Source organism: Anolis sagrei, chromosome 4 (assembly GCF_037176765.1).
Source record: "Anolis sagrei isolate rAnoSag1 chromosome 4, rAnoSag1.mat, whole genome shotgun sequence".
Lineage (NCBI taxonomy): Eukaryota > Metazoa > Chordata > Lepidosauria > Squamata > Dactyloidae > Anolis > Anolis sagrei.
Window position 1 is genome coordinate 185,908,677 of NC_090024.1, and position 18,789 is coordinate 185,927,465.

At 39.9% G+C, this 18,789-nt stretch overlaps 1 protein-coding gene across 4 annotated transcripts in view; it reads right to left on the reverse strand.

The window, feature by feature from the left end:
- Positions 1-2,452: 2,452 nt before the first annotated feature.
- TEAD3 (TEA domain transcription factor 3) overlaps positions 2,453-18,789 on the reverse strand; it is a 95,446-nt gene continuing 79,109 nt past the window's right edge. For all 4 annotated transcript variants that reach the window (XM_060773200.2, XM_060773201.2, XM_060773198.2 and 1 more), the window contains 9 exons: positions 16,890-16,901; positions 15,793-15,930; positions 13,801-13,844; positions 12,762-12,823; positions 11,377-11,510; positions 10,776-10,949; positions 9,082-9,222; positions 8,464-8,616; positions 2,453-7,004 (listed from right to left, as the gene is read on the reverse strand). In XM_060773200.2, the coding sequence (XP_060629183.1) occupies positions 6,891-7,004; positions 8,464-8,616; positions 9,082-9,222; positions 10,776-10,949; positions 11,377-11,510; positions 12,762-12,823; positions 13,801-13,844; positions 15,793-15,930; positions 16,890-16,901 (972 nt within the window). In that variant the 3' untranslated portion in view covers positions 2,453-6,890. The remainder of the gene's footprint in view (positions 7,005-8,463; positions 8,617-9,081; positions 9,223-10,775; positions 10,950-11,376; positions 11,511-12,761; positions 12,824-13,800; positions 13,845-15,792; positions 15,931-16,889; positions 16,902-18,789) is intronic.

The window sequence follows — 18,789 nt, forward strand, 5'->3', positions numbered from 1 at the left end:
ATTTATAGTTCACCTACAAAGAGAATTCTGAACTCCAACAATAATAGAACTGGGGCAAACTTCCCACACAGAACCCCCATGACCAACAAAAAAATACTGTGGTTTCATATGATCTTTGGCGACCCCTCTGACACCCTCCTCGCGACCTCCCCAGGAGTCCCGACCCCCATTTTGAGAAACGCTGCTCTAGACAGGAGTTGCGCTTAATATACTATGTAGATAATTCATCTTGTCAGACTTGAAAGCAATCACATCAAGGATGGAAAGTACAGTTTGTAGCCATGATTTCCAATTTTTACAGTTTCTTGCATCTAGGTCTACTTTGACTTCAGCCAACATTTTAAGCACATTCTTAGACATATAATTTAGGAACAACTCATATTTTAAAAATAAATCCTAGACTATTTGCAATAAAACTCTTAAGATAGGCCTGTGTGTAAACAATATATTATGCCATCAACCAACTACAAATGAGATTCAGTGTGCAACACTGGAGCTTGGAAAAGTTACCTTTAAAACTTTTTTTGTATAATTCCAGAAGGATTCCCCTGCTTTGACCGAGATGTGAATGTTAGCACTGCATATGCATGCATGTGCAGGCGCGCACACACATGCAATAGGTTACTATTTACATTTATAGTTTATTTTTGGGAAGAATCTAAAAAATAAGAAATGAGCCAAACATACTGCTTCAAAATGTTCCTAAACCCGGAAAAACCTACAACAACCCAGTTCCTAAAGCATTCACTCTCAAAAGTAACGAGAATGTGTAAACACTGTTACAAAAGTAAAGTTAATATGGTTGCTAGGAATTGTGTTACTTGTAAAAGGAAAGTTCTTATTACCTCATTAACTCAAGAAACAACATATTACATAATGGAGCATTGCTTGTATTGTTCCACTACAGAGTTCTGTGCCACTCTTTTCTCCACTCTCTTATTACCTCAGATCTTTGGCACTAAACAGGATCAACTTTGGTTAGTACTTGGAAGGCAGAGCACCAATGAATCCCAGGTGCTGTAGGCTGTATTTCAAAGGAAGGAACTGGCATAACCACCTCTGAGAATTCCTTGCCTTAAAAAAAACCCATGATTAATGGGTTTGCCATAAATTAAATTAATGGGGTTGGCATATGTCAACAGGCAACGTGAAAATACACACACACACACACACACACACACAGTACAGTTTCTGTAATATTTTCTACTTCTGTTTGTGAACTGGCAAGAAAGGGTGTGCTGAAAGGTGAAAAAAGAATGGGAAGAGATTGTGCGCCAATCTTCAGCTTGAATAAAAAAAACACCTGGCAGTAAAAACAGCAGTCTTGGAACACCCTTAAAGGCTCTGAACATTATCACACCCTAAAAACTTTGAACTTTATAGTACAAGACAAGAAAACCATCTTTGCAGCTGGACTGTCAGCTTTGGTGGTGGTCCCTATCACACAATGCCATGTGCATCTCACTTCCATGATTCTCCCACCAATAGCTCCTAATCCTGCTAAGTTCCCACATCCTACCTTCTGCCAGCAGTAATGTGATATCACATGGTTGGATTCTTCTAACTCTCTCCTCGCTATTTCCAAAATGGCTGTTTTTCTCTTATTTCATAGCATATGTTTTGTGACTTCATATGCCTATTCATCTTCCAATGGGAAATATGGGTCTTCTGATGAAATTTGACATTTTATATACATCATGCAGAAATGTAAGAGAACATTTTAGTTTCACATTACACTGGCATTGATTTTAAAGTGGTTATGCTTAAATAAAGCATCTTCAAAAGCAGGTTGTAGCATGTAATCACTGGACTATAATTTATTGAGCTGTTCTATCACCTTTGAGCAGAATCAGGACTTAACCGTTTCATTATCTCATTAATTTACCAGTGCCAGAATGTTTGTACTTTCAAACACACATCATCAAGCAACATAGTCACTGTTAAGCTTTTAAGTAGTTACACTTCCGGCATTTTCATTCTGATTTGATGACCTAGAATTCCATTCAGCCACATCTTGACACACACACAATATGCATAGTCTCACAACTGAAGATTGCACTTTATTGTTTGGATGGTATGGCCTCTAAATCACAAATCCTTACACCATAAGAAAGGTGTTGATTTTTAAGGCATTACAAGACTCCCTGCTGTTTCTGGTGCAACAAATGAATATAATTACTACTGTAGAATATTTGTCAGTGAATCTTGTACCAGTTCAGTTGTATTTGCTATTTGTCCTCCTCTGCTTCAGGTTGCAGACATGTAGAATACACGCAAGCTTGGCAAGAAAGTTGTGGGACAGGACACTATGGACCTATGGTTCGATATTGATTTAGTTGTACTCGGAGTAGTGCTAACTTAAATCTCCATATGACCAAGTCAACTTGCAAGTCCCTATTGCTGGTGGAATCATTCACAAATGAGAGAAAACAAAAGTATGGAGACAAGAAGGTTTTTGAGCCAACCCATGAACAAATAAGTTTAATAGTTTTCAGCAGACCATAGCTTTCTAGAAGCTTCACTGTCTCATCTACTTGGAGATGGACATACAGTAAACACAACAATATATGATACAACCCATCACAGCTGGATTAAAAAATACACAAAATATAACACATAAAAATGGTTTTACACTGTGGACTGACAGAGCTCTAAAAAAGGTGACCATAACTCTGGTAAGCTTTACAAAGTCTTTAAAAAAATAAAACAGTACTTCATGTGAAATTCATAAATACATGGGATGTGGGGGATGGGGGTGGGGTGGGAGTTGGTTACTGAGTTTTGTGTACCTGTATTATTGTTCACCTAAGAGGATTCACGAAGCCAGTATTTTCCTTAGCCTTGCTGCCATTCTCTTAGGGACACTAAATGAGGAGTGGTTTGTGTCCCCGCAAACCTAAGGTGAAAAGGTGCAAGAAATTTTGCAACAGGAAGGCTGGGGATGGACTCGAACTTCATGTTGCACAAATACAAAGAGTAGTATGGCATAGAAGGAACCAAAAGGAAAGGATGAGAAATGTAATGTAGTCCAGTTTAAGAGGATGTTCATTCTGAAAGCTCTAGCCAGGTGGAAGGTTGTGGATAAAATGCAAAATACAAACAAACAGGTTTTATATAAAGACATTTGGGGTTAGGCAAGACTAAGGCCCTGTTCCACTTTCCACACATATATGCTGAAGTTTTATGCACCTTTCTTTAAAAGGTATTTTAGTAGAAAACGGGTATTTTATTGTACATGGACTAAGGAAAATGGGGAAAAGTTTAAACCTTAATTCCCAGAATTTTTGATCTAGGAATGAAAATGAACATGCTACATATAAATTAGCCAAAATTCCTGACCTTACAGAGATTCTGGCAGTAATCATAAGGTATTCAACATCCTGACCCCTTTTGACTATACTTCCTCCTGTTTTGACTCCAAAGATGCTGTACCTTTCCCCAAATGCCCAGGGGTTTGAAAACGTACCTAAACTTCAAGCTGGCTTTTACTGGGCAGCCTATTCATCCTAAGAATAATGCTTAAGGAAGAAGGCTGTGGCATAATATATAGTGAAAGACCAATTTACCTAAAACATCACACATGGCCATGTCAAATTTGCCAAGAAGGATGGTGCACCAAGATTAAAATACTATTGACAGGAAGCAAAGATGATATTTCTCTGTATTTAGCTTACTGGTTCTTTCTGAACTTGTGACTTTACTAATTCCCAAAGAGTTCACTAAGTGTACTGCTCCTGAGCCAATTTGAGACTTGCATATGCACAAGTCTCCATGTACCATTCCATCAGTTGAGCACCTTGGGGTCTTAACATGACAAGAAATTAGTATTCTTTTCAATGTTCTACGTATTGGAGCTTCCCAAAAGTCCTTGGGTGGCATCAATTAAAAACACTTCACAGGTAAAATTCTTAACATTAATTTTAAATGTCCTTCAATATTTTGAAAAACTATTTTGTCCGTTGTCATTGTAGTGCCACTTCATAGCTACATGCTGCACCAAAACAATAGTCCAAAGGCTCTTACGCTCATTCATAGTCTGCTGATCAGGGTTTGGGTTATCCATTGCCTTTGTACCTGGCCCTTTAGGTAACAAGTAACCGCCATTTTAATCACAACATGGGTGCTACGTCAACAATGCAGTGGTGATACAGGCCCAGACTGAATGTGAGGCCCAAGTCAGTTATGAAACGTAGAGCATGAAGACTTTATGAGGCTTCCATGACCTCACCTCCTACTTTAACAAGACAAACAATTCAGAAAAGTTAAGGAAAAACCAAAAAATACCAAAGCAAAAAACACGTGAAGGGAAGATGTCTTGGATTTAACCTGAACTTTATGTTAAAATGATAAGAACTCAACTTTCTGCCTCTGAACAGTAACAACCCATCTCGTGTTAATATTATTTCTTTTCAACATAATTGCAAGACCCCATCTCTCTGTGTGTTTCTCCCTGTATAAGGTGGGATTCCGTACATCTCAATGCCAAAATTAAAATTAGTCTGGTGATGAAACTCTCCTTATAACACTTTAAACCAGGTTCCATTTAAAGCTAGACAAATATCTAAGCAGCAGAATTTTGGGTTTAATTCTGTGCATTCTAGTGGCAGCCATATATTCTTCCCCTCCTATTTCTCAAATTTTATTGCACTCCCCACTGCCCCAAACGTATGCTTTGAGGCGTCCCCATAAGAATCACTTTAGCGGTTTAATTTAAACAGCATAGCCATGTTAGTCTAGAAAATCAGTATGCAAGAAGATCTTGGAGTACCTTAGAGACTAACAGAGAGAACAAAGTTGGTAGCATAAACTCTCATTGACCAAGTCTATTTATACAGATGCCACTCCAGATGTCTTAAGAGAGAAGTACATGGGGGATCATCAGCTTGAGTGGATCCAGATGAGGACAGACTATAGAAAAAGGAAGAGAGAAAAGGGAGGGGAAGAAAGAGAGAAAAGGAAGTGCCCACCCAACCTATACTTTTGACTCTAACCCAATCCCAATGTTAATAGGTGATAAAAGCCATATTACCTACAAGGAAACAAAGCCCGCAACAGAAAGAAGTTCATCCCTGGACTGAAAAAAAAATAGTACAAGAAGAAACTTCTAATGAAAACCAACCAACTAAAATACAGTGTACTGAAAGAAAAAGCAGAAAGACAAAATGAGAAAAGCTCAATGGTACAAAAGGCACAAAGTTTACATTCTGTTAGTTCCTCTATTATTCATATAGTGACAAGTTAGCATTTAGACAAATTATAATTGAAAGCTATGGGCTCGAGGCCTGGAAGAGCCATGGAGTGCAGGTACTGAGATCTTGACACTATTCATGTAACAGGTTTCCTAAAAGCACCAATCCGAACGATAAAGCCCACACTGCGAGATTTGATATTTGATGTAGAGGAGCTTGTCGTTACCCTTATCTCATACACAGAAACCTTCCCAATATTTCAAACAGCAAACAGTACAGTTTCCTAATGACAAAGGATTCTTTATACCAAGTTGTACTGTAGTCCTTCTTTCAGCACCTCCCTGAGATTGAACTGCCAGAGTACTCAATTTTCACTTTGATTCTAGCAGTCTCCACAAGGGCATGGTGCACAATACAGGGAAAACCATGTGCCCTAATGTTCATATCCTGACCATCACAAATGAGGAGAAAAGCAGAAGGGAAATAATACCTTATCAAAATGATGTCCAGGCATCAAGGACTTTGGTCTAAGCTTTTCCCATATTGTTTTTGAGATGACAGATGTTTTAAAAATACTTCTCTCAGAGCTGGTTAAAATTCCCTAGATACTTTGGGGGGTGGGGGTGGGGTGGGGGGAATCCAAGCAATGTGACCTAAGCAAGTGAAGATATTTCTCAAAACAGACATGTCATGGCCCTCCAAATGTCAGCCTGCTAATCATCAGATTGCATCATTCAAAATGTTGGCAACTGCTTTCCTACAGCTCACCGCACAGTCTTCGTCCTAATACATACTCAAACCTCTTATCATTTCAAACAGAAGCCTTTAAATTCTTTCTTTTCTCCTTGGGGTACACAGCATACAGACATGAACACTCCTGTAGCGTATTTCCCATATATTTTTCAAACACCTGAGACATGGATGTAACATTGCCATACTCCTGCCATAATCAACACCTGATGCACTTCCACACCAGTGCTTGGGGGAAATGCAGTAGGTACTGCAATTTTAAAAATGCCCGAGTTATTGTGGAACCCAAACCACATGTATTTAACCATTGGGTAGGTGCCACAAAAAGACACACACTCTGCTAGTTCCCTATATTGGTTCTGCACACTGATTGTAGCAAATGACTGAGAAACAAAAAACATATTTATCTTTGTCAGTATTAAAAACAGAATAGGATCTGTCACAAGGCAGCATCTAATTTCCCATCCTTTTCTCAGAAGACATCTTCAGCAGGCCCATGCAACTCTTTTCTGCAGATGAAAGGCACCAAAGGTTTCAAGGATAAAATCCTGATCTTGACATGGAAATATAGGCACATCCGGAGATTAAGAAGAGGCTGGCAGTTTCATTTCATCCTTTTACAGTGTTGTGTGGTGAGAAAGGCATCAAGGGGTACCGGGCTTTGGCACTGATGTCTCCTGAAATACTGATGACAGTCCCAAGGAACAGTTTTCTCTCCATCTCCAAGATATTTCACCATCCATGTTATGCTTTTCTATAATGCTTTTTTCTTATTGTTTTTATTGTTCCTAAGTAGAAAACATATCTGATTGTGAAACAGTTTGTATTTGGCATTGCTTTTTTTTGTTCATTTAAAAAGACTTTTGTCAAGGCCTCCTATACTGGTGGCTTCTCAGACGAGGCTTCTCTCTTCTCCCTTCCTTAAATTTCTTGCTTATCCCAGAAGAGCCTTCAGTCTTTGACTAACTTGTAGACATGATGCTGGGCCCCATGCTCACTGGTGGACACCTCAAAAACAAAGGCTATACAGAGCAATGTTTCCTGGGTATCTCTGTTTGTAACAACCTGAGGTAAGAGAAGCAAAACACACAGAGATTAGGGAAGGTTGAAGGGAAAGTCAGATTAATGAGATCAATGGTTTTCTTGACTTTTAAACAAAAACACACTGCAGAAATGTACCCAGCTCTTCCTACTTCAAGCTTATTTGTTTAAAATCAATTTATATAATAATGCAAAATAGAAGATCTGCTGCCTCACCTAGCCACCTCATTCTGCTTAATGATAGGACTAGCTTAAACAAGGCATAAGGAAGCTGGCTTTCAGCCCCTTCTCATACTACACTGAAAGCTCAGACACAGTAACTGGAGTACAAGATACATACAATATACATGCATACTATGACAACTGACAAGGATTCATGTATATACTATATCAGGCATGGGCAAACTAAGGCCCGAAGGCTGGATGCTTACCTCAAGCCCTCCTCATTCTCCCTGTCCTCTTGGTAGGACACAGCAACCCACTGTGTCCTTATGCCAAAAAGATGGGGGAGGGGCATGTAGCAGCGGAGAGGCCTTTGGAGACCTCTCAGTCACTGTGTGTCTCACCCTCCTTCTGGCAAAAGGATGGTGCAAGCGTCCCCATCCTTAGGCCAGTAGGATGGCTTGAGAAAGGCATGTAGAAGATGAGAGCCCCCTGGAACACTCTCAACTGCTGCCTGTCTTGCCCTCCTCTCAGCATAATGCCAAGAGGACAACCCAAGGATTGGGAGAGGAGGAACAGGGTAGTCCGTCCTAATGCTGGGAGGACAACCTGAGGATGACCCGAGCCCTTCCCTACCCCCTCCTAGTCTGCCCTGTCCCAGGTCCCCCCCTTTGCTCTCTCTCTCAATAAGTAGACCCACACAACATACATACAGAGTTTCAAGGCAAAGTAGAATCCCACCCATGAGAGAAAAGTGGGATAAAAATAAATATATAATGGCGATGATGATAATTATGATGATGATAATAATAACAATAATAATAGAAAACTAAGATAAAATTTATTTACTTAGTTATGAAATTTCTCAACTGCCCTAAAACTGAAGCTCTCTTGGCAGTTCACAGATACAAGAATCAAATTAAAATGATTCTGAGACTGAAAAAAAATAAGGAGTTTAGCTCTTAAAGCGGAACACTCTTCTTGTCCCCAAAATAAATTCTACACAAGCTTGCTATGTAGTCTCACAATTTGCAATTACCCAAAAAAACTGACAAATACTAATCCATTATTTTTAAAGAGGGAAAAATTAATGATGTGTCTAGCACTGTGAGAAGAAAAAACAGTGAGAAGAGAAATGAAATAGCAATTTGAAGTCCATAAAATCCCACCTTGATCCTGGAAACTAAACTAATGTCAAACAGTATTAACTTGTATAAAACTACTACTATGTGTAAATAAGACACACAATCAATATATGCTGGAGGAGGAAAGAAGGACAAGGAAGGTTACAGAATAGAAGGAAAAGATGCAGATGCTTTACCTGCAGGATGGTGAAATTCTCCAGGACACTGTTCATCATGTACTTTTCTGGGAGGTGTTTTAGTTTATGGATGAAGTTGATCATATACTCGCACATAGGAGATCGATGGATTCGGTACACACACCTTCCATTTTCCATCCGTGCAAATTCAGTCTGTAGAAAGACATTAAAAATTTAAAAGCCTGTCCATGAAATAATATATGCCTCTATTTGAAACATTTAGATTTGCATGTGAGAAAGGCTGCAGAAAAACAGAGAAATAAAGTATTCCCTAAAAGAAAACAATATATTAACCTGGTTCAGAAAAAGTCCCCAAATAAACAGAGGCCCAGAACACAAAAATGTGAATTAAAATTCCTAAATCCCTAAACATAAACAATATCATGTTGACTGGGGAATTCACGGATTTGAAGTTCAAAAAATGCAACACTGCATACAGCTTTAATGCATGTATGAACTTATTGGAATTAAAAATTTGAATGCATCTTTTCTCTTAAGACTTTAAATGCCTCCAGACCTATAATATAATCCTGTCAATCCAATCCTATATTAACCAATATGTGACTCAGCCTATCTTCCTTCTGTTAGTCCCAAAGAGGAAGGAAGAAAAGAACTCACCTCCACCTTTTCAACTACTTGCTTTCCAAAGGAGCACACTTTAGTGGAGACTGTGATGGTCATGTTTTCTGCACTGCTATATTGACTGCTTACGCCATAAAAAGCACCAGGGCCATCCTGAATGGTGCTGTTCAGATCCGCCTATAGCAAAGGCAGGAAAGAGATGTTACATTTCAGCTATAGATTAGAAGGATCTGTCTGTCTATCTATAGGGAGAGAAATCTATATCTATACATCTATAGATCTATATATTAGAAAGCTTTTGCATCAAGGTAATCAAAACACTGGGGTGCATTCACTAAAAAGCCAACATGGATAAGGAAGGTTCAAAATTTGTAAAGCCTAAGTTCTCCTCCTTCAAATCCACAGCTGAAGAGTTGAAACATATTCTCAGAAGCAGCTAGGTATTATTAATTGGACCACAGCAGTTCAAACATTTTAAGTCAAGAGCTGAGAAGATGAGCTAAAATTGTTCATAGTACATTCCACAGTGAAACCACCATATTCTGAGATTCAGTGGAGAGAAACCAACAATTGTATGGCAGTATTAAACATGGAAAGCAAACGACTAAAGCATCTACTTTTGTAAAACCCAAATAGTCACAAGAAAATACCAGGTTTTTGCTGAAAGACATTTAGTGAAGTTATTTCATAACATTTTCTCTACAGATACTAAGCCAGTTCTGCTTTAGCATACAAAAATGGGTAAAACCATATTTATTATTTATTTATTTCCTTCATTTATATACCTATTTTTTCACCCCTGCAGGGACTCAAAGCAGTTTCCAACATATTCACGGCAAAATTCAATGACTTACAAAACATGAAAACCTAACATTTGTTTTATGTTAGGTTTTCATGATTTGTAAGGCATTGAAGTAAATAAAATAAAACTATCAATTAAATCATAAAGCATAACTACATTGAAACATTAAAACAAGGGATTAAAAACATATTAATATAAACATTAAAATCACATGATCCAAAAGCATGGTCCAGGCCATTCCAGTATCAAATAATGATTGTACATAATCTGTGTTCATTTTTTTGTCCTGCTTTCTGCCCAAATGCTTGGTTCCACAGCCATAGTTTTGCGTTTTTTCTGAAGGCCAAGAGGGGTGGTGGTGATCTAATTTCGTTGCGAAGCATTTCATATACAAGGGGCCACCAATGAGAAGGCCCTGTCTCTCGCCCCCACCAGTCATGCCTGCGAAGGAGGTAGGACCGAGAGCAGGGCCTCCCAAGATGACCTTAGCCTCCAAGTTGGATCATAGAGGGAGATATGTTCAGACAGGTAAACTGGGCCGGAACCATTTAGGGCTTTATAGATTAAAGCCAGCACTTTGAATTGTGCTCGGTAGCAGACTGGCAGCCAGCAGAGCTGGCATAACAGGGGGATTGTGCGCTCCCTGTACCCTGCTCAGGTAAGCAATCTGGCTGCTGCCATTGGACCATTTGGAGCTTCTGAACAGTCTGGTGCACAAGTTTTAATTGTGCAAAAGCTCCAACACAAAACCTCCAAGAAGGCCTGCATCAGATAGCACAACCCATCCCCACTATCCCCAACATTTGAATTAAATGAGTAGAGCAACCAAACCCAGCAAAATCCTTCTGCCTAACTGCTTGCCCTGTCATCTGGTGAAGAAATGCCCAATGAGTATTTTTTCAGACACTTTAACCTGCATGTTTCTTACCCAGAATTTGACAAGGAAAAAGGAGTTTTGAGGTCCTCTCTCATAAAGTTCCTTCAGGCCACCTTTCTTCTCGGGGAACTTGTCATAGATCTGGCGGATGTCCACTGCTTCCAGCAGTGGGTCACTGTACGAGGGATTCGTCTGTCCAATATGCACAAAGAGGTGCTTGCTATACTGTAGTAGGATGGAGAGGGAACATGAAATGTAAACATGTGGGAACAGATGGCATCATTTTCTACCTCCAAGATTAAGTAATTATAAAAATGACACAGCTGCTAATTCTGCTGTAGGAAATTTAAGAATAGGTTGCATTTATTTGAATTTTTTATTGCTAATCGCCACCTTATAGACATGAGAACTTCAAAAGAAGTTACAGTAACACACTACATTGTGCAAAGTACCATGATAGTGATAGTTAGAACTTGTGTCTTAAGCACCTTTTGAAAAAGAGACAGAGCTGGTAAAAGGGAAGTTCAGTCTTCACACAATCACAAAGCTACTAGACAACACAAATCATTTCTTAAAAGCAGGCAAATGCAACCACACACATTCATCCAGTCCATGTGGACAGCAGTGTCAAACAATCTTTCTTAAGCGTTACCGTTTCAGGGTCACGCTGCACTTCCATGAATGCTGAATACTCAAGGAGCCGCAGCTTGGTAGAGGCAATGGTGCGGTCCTGCCAGACTGGCACAGCCGAGGCAGCAGGTGGGAGAGGAGCCAAGGGCTCATAGCCTGAAAGAAGAAAACATTGCAACATTTCTGAGCATTATAAGAATAGTATCAGCTTCAGAACCAAGGAGAAACCAATTAGATTCCCATCTGGTTCAAGCGCATATCCTTCCAAGCAATCCAGGACTACATTCTTTATTGTTGATTTGATGGGGATTGCAATGCAGCCAGATTGTAGTTTGAATTGTACATTTCTTTTATGCGAAATGCTCTGGGTTTTCTGTACATACAGGCAATAGCAAAAGTAAAATGGATCAAAGCTACTGGAGCCCCTGGTGGCGCAATGGAATCAAACCCTTGTGCCAGCAGGACTGTTGACCAAAAGATTGGCAATTCGAATCCAGGGAGCCAGGTGAGCTCCCATCTGTCAGCTCCAGCTTCCCATGCAGGAGTATGAGAGAAGCCTTCCACAGGATGGTAAAACATCCGGGCGTTCCCTGGGAAACATTTTTGCAGACAGCCAGTTCTCTCACACCAAAAGTGACTTGCAGTTTCTGAAGTCGCTCCTGACATAGAAAAAAAATTAAGGCTACTTGAAAACAAATAGGTGGCACTGAGAAGGAACTGCAAATCTCTGATGAACCAGAGGGATGGAACACACTATGTACGCTAGATAGTACACAAGTTAAATTTCCAGCAGTCAACATTCTACCCTTGTAGAAAGCTGTCTAAGCAAAGAGCATCAGGAAGCTTTGGCAAAAGAGTATCAAGACAGACAAGTTTCCTAATGAACTGCATAATTTCTGCCACCAGTCTGATCTTCCACCCACATCCCATCTTTTAGATACTGACACTCTTTTTGCTGGATGTGAAAACACACAGAGTTTGGATCCCACACAACTCCATATATATATATCCCAGAAAATGCAAAGCTATGAACCATACAGTTAAGACAATGGAATGTTCCTTCCTCACTTTTTTTTGTAACACTTAAGAATAGAAGCAGGGAAGCAGAGTGAGGATAACTATTTGGAGCAAACTGTTAAGTAACTATTTGGAGCAAAATGAAAATAACTAATTTGGAGCAAAATGAGAATAATCTTTTAGGGTGCAAGTTATTCTGTCTCTGTGACTGAAACAGTAGAAGACCAATATTCTGGTTGGATCAAGAAAAAAGTTTAGTTTAAGAGAAGTTCTCAGTAATAAGATAAACAGCTAGGGATGCATGTATGTGTAAATGACAACAGCTACTGAATTTTGTTTCTTGCTGAGATACATCAAGTTAGCTGGAGAAAACAGTTGAGTACAACTTACTGGCTAGTGATGGAGGCATGGGTGGCTGGATGGGGTAGGCTGGTTGTGCAAAAGGTTTAATGCTGGAAAACAAAATAGTAATAAACAAGTTAGTCTCAGTGGGCCAACTTTCCGATAATATATTCACGCTGCACATCAAGTCAAAGCTCATGCCACTAGAAATTAAGCAGATCTCTTCTTCAAATCTGAGCTTTTTTCCTGTCATTTTTGGTATGAAAATGGTGAGTTGCTGCTCTTGGATACAGCAAAAAATGTGGATAGCCTTTAAAGCCCATCTCTCTAAGTCTCCTCAATGACCTCAACTGAAAATGGCACCTAAATAATCAGGTGCAATGAGGGAACAAAGATGGGCTCCTGGACCTGCTTATCCCTAATATTGCCACCTGGTGGGAACCATGGGAACAAAAAGCTAGATGACATTCATGTTTGTTCTGTTTCAGCCCAACTCTTATGTGAAAAACAGTTGTGGATACCATCTGTTTAAAGTCATCCCCATCTGCTACTGAATAATGTGCTATGTCAAAAGCTTACTGCGACATAGAAGAACATTGTCACTGAGCATCTCTCTATTTCTGGATTTTGTAAGTGGAATGTCATGTTTACATGGAGAAATATTTAAACAAACATGAGACTTCAGTTGGAACACTCCTCATGTTCAATTATGCCATCATGGGTAGGCAAAATGTGGTACTCCGGTCAGACTGTAATACTTAATGCCTCTAGCATGCACTTCCAATTGAGAGGCACACTGAGAGTAGCAATCCAAAATCATCTTTTGGAGGGTCACATTTTGCCCTTCCTCCTTCCACTTGCATCAGCCCTTATTTTGGGGAAAACCCCATAGAGAATGGCATTTTGGAAAAAGTGAGCATAAAATAATAACTTGTTCAATAAGAGAGAGAGATTTGGCATCATCCTCTGTAAAACATTTTGGAAACACATTGCTAGTATCTTCCTCCAACTTCTCTGCTACGTAACTCCACATTCTAAGCACTTTGCTCCTGAAAAGTCATGTTCACAATCTAAAATTTTTACTTACTCCTGAGAAGGTCCAGACTGTCCTGGGATAGGTCCACTCCAAAACTGTGGAAACATAATCAACACACAAAATGTTAGCATTCCTAACAAAGGACTCCATAGTTTGTTCTGTTCAAAACAATATGTCTCGAAGAGGTTGTTCTTGTTATTATATGCCAGTGATGGCTAGCCTATTCCATAAAGCAGAAAAGCTTACAAATCTTTCCTCTAAAAGGCTAAGATGAGCTAGGAATAGATGAGCTGGCTGTATTGTCGAAGGCTTTCATGGCTGGAATCACTAGGTTCTTGTGGGTTTTTTCGGGCTATAGGGCCATGTTCTAGAGGCATTTCTCCTGACGTTTGTTCTCCTGCAAAAAGAATCTGCGAACCCCACCTCCTCCAAGATGAACTGAACCACCTCAACTGGGCTCTCCAGGCCAATGGATACTCCACCTCAGACATCAGAAGAGCTGCAAGACCAAGAACATGCCACGAGAGTAAAGATGAAGATCCACCCAGAGGAAAAGTGTTCCTGCCATACATCAAGGGAACCACTGACCGCATAGGGAAGCTGATGAGGAAACACAACATACAAACAATCTACAAACCCACCAAGAAAATCCAACAAATGCTACGTTCAGCAAAGGACAAGAGGGATCCTCTCACCTCGGCAGAGTCTACCGTATATCATGCAGCTGTGGACAAGTCTACATAGGGACCACCAAACGCAGCAATGCCCAAACACGAATCAAGGAACATGAAAGGCACTGCAGACTACTTCAACCAGAGAAGTCAGCCATAGCAGAGCACCTGATGAACCAGCCTGGACACAGCATATTATTTGAGAACACAGAAATGCTGGACCACACCAACAACCACCATGTCAGACTACACAGAGAAGCCATTGAAATCCACAAGCATGTGGACAATTTCAACAGAAAGGAAGAGACCATGAAAATGAACAAAATCTGGCTACCAGTATTAAAAAACTCTAAAATTACAACAGCAAAACAGCAGAGAGGAAACAACCAGGCACATCTTAACACCTCTCAACAGGGGATTTTCCCAGGGTCAGCCAGGCCTTCAAATGCTAATGAAGGTGATCAGTTGAAACATTCACACCTAGCTCCAGCAGGGAAGAGCTCTTTGCCCCACCCCAGCCATTCCACAGATATATAAACCCATTGTCCTAATTCCAACAGACCTCACTACCTCTAAGGATGCTTGCCATAGATGCAGGCGAAACATCAGGAGAAATGCCTCTAGAAAGAACATGGCCCTATAGCCCGAAAAAACCTACAAGAACCTAGATGAGCTGGCGTTTCACACCAAATCAGTGCACTTCCTTATTAAGGAAAAGAGTTGGATCGGATTCTCCACAACGGAGGGTAGAGTATGAGAAAGGTAAGAAGGATTAGATGAGGGTTTGAGTATGGAGAGGCTGAAAAAAGCTATCATGTATGGATTGAAGGGAACATTAATTAGAGGGGAAAGATCCTAATTTGTAAACAAGCAAAAATGTCTACGTCGGTGTATGTTGGATGCAGAACACAAAATGAAAAGACACATTTAAATAGTTCCAAACAAAGCTTATCAGTTAGCACTTCACTGTCAAATTAATAAACAGAACAGTGCTTCAGACTAATCTCTGCTTGAGATATACTGAGAAGGGAGCAAGCTTATTTTCTATTGCTCCAGAGACATGGAGCAACAGATTCGAACTGCAAGCAAAGAGATTCCACCTAAACTTTAGGAAGACTTTCCTGAGAATGAGAGGTATTCAATGGTGGAATACACTACCTTGAAGTGTGGTGGAGTTTCCTGCTCTGGGAGTTTTCAAACAGAGGTCAGAGAGCTATCTGTCACAAGTGCTTTGATTATGCTATTTTGCATGACAGGAGATTGGGTTGGATGGTTCTTGTGGTCTCTTCCAATTCTGTGACTTTAGGAACCACAGTTAACACTACTCTCTGCATGACAGAAGCAGCCGTCACTATGATGGAGCATCTCTTACCCTGGGAGTAGCAGAAAAGACAGCCTGAGGGAGTGGAGGAGGGGGGCTGAGCTTGTTCTGCAAGACACTGGCAGATACAATCTGTGCTGATGACATGGAAGCCATACTCTGCAGAGCCTTGTCCTTCGAGACCTGATCCTTCAATATAGAAAGGGAGAAAAATAGAGAAAAGGGAGTTACTGACTTCTCAGGGAGCATACTGGCATACTAATCATCTGGTTAGACAACATTTGTTAAGGTTTCACACTGCTAGCAATGAACTACTCAGACACATTGTTTCTGAAAAGCGGTTAGAGTTTTGCTACTATTATTCCTAAAGCTCAGTTTTCAAGCATCCTCTTAATACTGCAGAATATTATTTTTCAAGCTGGAATTCAGAGAAGTGGGATACCAACACCCATAGCAGTGTTTAGGCTAGTTAATGCTCAATTACTCCAGAAAATATTCGACATACTGGTAGTCCCCAAATTACAAACAAGATAGGGTTTGTTCTTAAGGTGAATTTGTGTGGAAGTCAAAACAGGTACTTTAAAAGTCTAATTCCAGACTGACTGACTGACAGACACAGACACAGTTTGGATAGCATAGGGAAGGGTTAACACCCCTGTGATACTTGTTTTGCTGCCTGTGTCCCTGTTCAAAAGATTTCACCTCACTTTCTCTCCCTGTGATATTGGGTTTTGAAAAATTTGGATTTTGAAGACAAAGGTTGGTGGTAAAGCTTCAGTGGAGACACTTTTTCCCCATGGCAACTCTTTTAGGAGTAAATTTCCCTTCCTAGGGGTAGATTTCTCTCACTCCCTGTTGACTCACCCCCATTAACAACAACAACAATTTTATTTGTATACCACCCTATCTCCTTGAAGGGACTCAGGGCAGTTTCCAACATATAAAGCAATATAGTTCTTAACTATGAGTGTTTGGACGCCGGTTCTTTGTCACCTGGGGACTAGCTGGATATTAATCTGTCAGTTCCAGTTGCTCTGCTTATCATTTGAGTTTCAGAAAGAGATGCATTTCTAACCAATAGATCTTTTCCATAGTTACACCTTACTCAGAGAATTAATGGAAGAGAGACAAAACTGAATAGTACTCACCAAGTTCATAGCCTGTGTGAAATGGGAAGGAAAGGGGAAAAAACTGTTAGTACTTCTGCCATTACATTGGGCACTGAAGAATGGAGCCTGCACATAACAGCTTTCAACAGAAATGCTCTTCAGAACATCAAAGAATGTCAGGTTTCATTTGCTATACAAAGGATGTCTGAGTGAGACTGATTCTACAGCTCAAGAGGAATGAGGAACAAGAAGTGAACAGCATGAAACTAATCTTGGCAAATCATGACTTCATCTTAATAAATCAAGGGGACTGTGCTCGAAGCCATAAAAGATGGAACAGACCAATTTGCTTTGTGGTTCTGTATAGTTGAATCAGTACTGGCCATGGATGATCATTTTCAATGACTCTAATGCACTACCAGTACAATCTGACAATGGTATGTACGAGTATAACTGCATAGAACAGTACGTACATGAGCATCTGTAGTTTTTTGGTCTGAGTGCAAATAACTGTCAGTGTAATCAGGCAGAATAAGAGGAATGCCTGTATAATTAGATATTTGTGGAGAGCTAATTTGTACAGGTCTAAGCCTGCATGGAGAAAAACGCTTGGGTCAACAGAGATTTCACATTCTTTTCATTTTATCTTTAGCTCTTCCTTTAAAGACAAAGGTGGTCCTAAAGGGATCCTCTACTTGGAAACAGATTTTAAAAAGCAAACAGACACTAGGCTAAATTATGTTAAGGAAGGGGGGGGGGGGTTGCAGAAAGAAGAGTGAGAATTTATGGATATATAATTAAAAGGTCCTCTGATAACAACACACTATGGTGAGAAACAGGGAAACTATTTTTGAGCACTCTCTCCAATGCATCACCCTAACACTGCTATCTATAACAGAACTGGATATTATGTGATAGCTACATAACATTTTTTTCAACTTGACTTCTTTGATCCCTCTTTCCTTTCTTCTTTTCTGTGACTCACCCTGAATCAGACTGCAAGTTTGCTAGTAGGCCTTGTTGTATTTTTATTAAGTATATTGTGACTTTAAGTTGCACTTTTAGTAATTTCTAGAAATGTACTGTTTCACAGTAACAGCTAGACTTAAAAATGAATTAGATATTTTAATACATTTTTCCATACATCCTCAAAAGAGCTCAGGGAACCTAAGCTCTTTTATCATCGCAACATCCCTGGTAAGAAGTTTTGTTATGAATACAGCACTAGGGAAAAACCTACCGGTATCCCATCTTTCTCAAGGAATGATTTATTACATAAAACTGGAGTGTGGACTCCAATTTATAATAACCCTGTCTCAGATGCATTCAGAGGGGTTTGCCATTGCCTTCTTCCAAGGCTGAGAGTGTGTGACTTGCCCAAGGTCACCCCATGAACTCTCATGTCTGATTGGGGATTTGAAATCTGGTCTCCTGGGAAGCAAATATTAAAATCTTAAAGGTGCCACATACATACTGTGGATTTTTGACCATTAAACAAAAACTAACCACAGTCAATTAGTTTCAATTGACTAGCATGGCAACCCTAGAATTGTGTATTTGCTGTGTCTCACTTATTTGTAAAATAAGTGAGACCATATTACACTGTACTGAATTTTGAAGTTTTGGGCAATGCATGTAGGCAACTTAATCTGCTTGCGGGTTATTTGGGGGCAGAAAGTAGGGAAACTCTTGACCCATAGGGTATTCATTACAGCTGCAATATGGTAGTTGCAGCTGCCACCTTGTGAACTCTAGAAAGGAAAGGTATTTTGAATTGAATAGTGGGTACAGTTTACAGTGCTGGAATATTAGGTACTTTCCAATGCATATATCAGACAACGACAACAAAGAGACAATCAATGTAAGGTTGAAACACCTTCACCATGTAGCCCTCCCTTAAGACACCCACTCCCTCCTGTGTGTACCTTTTACACACAAT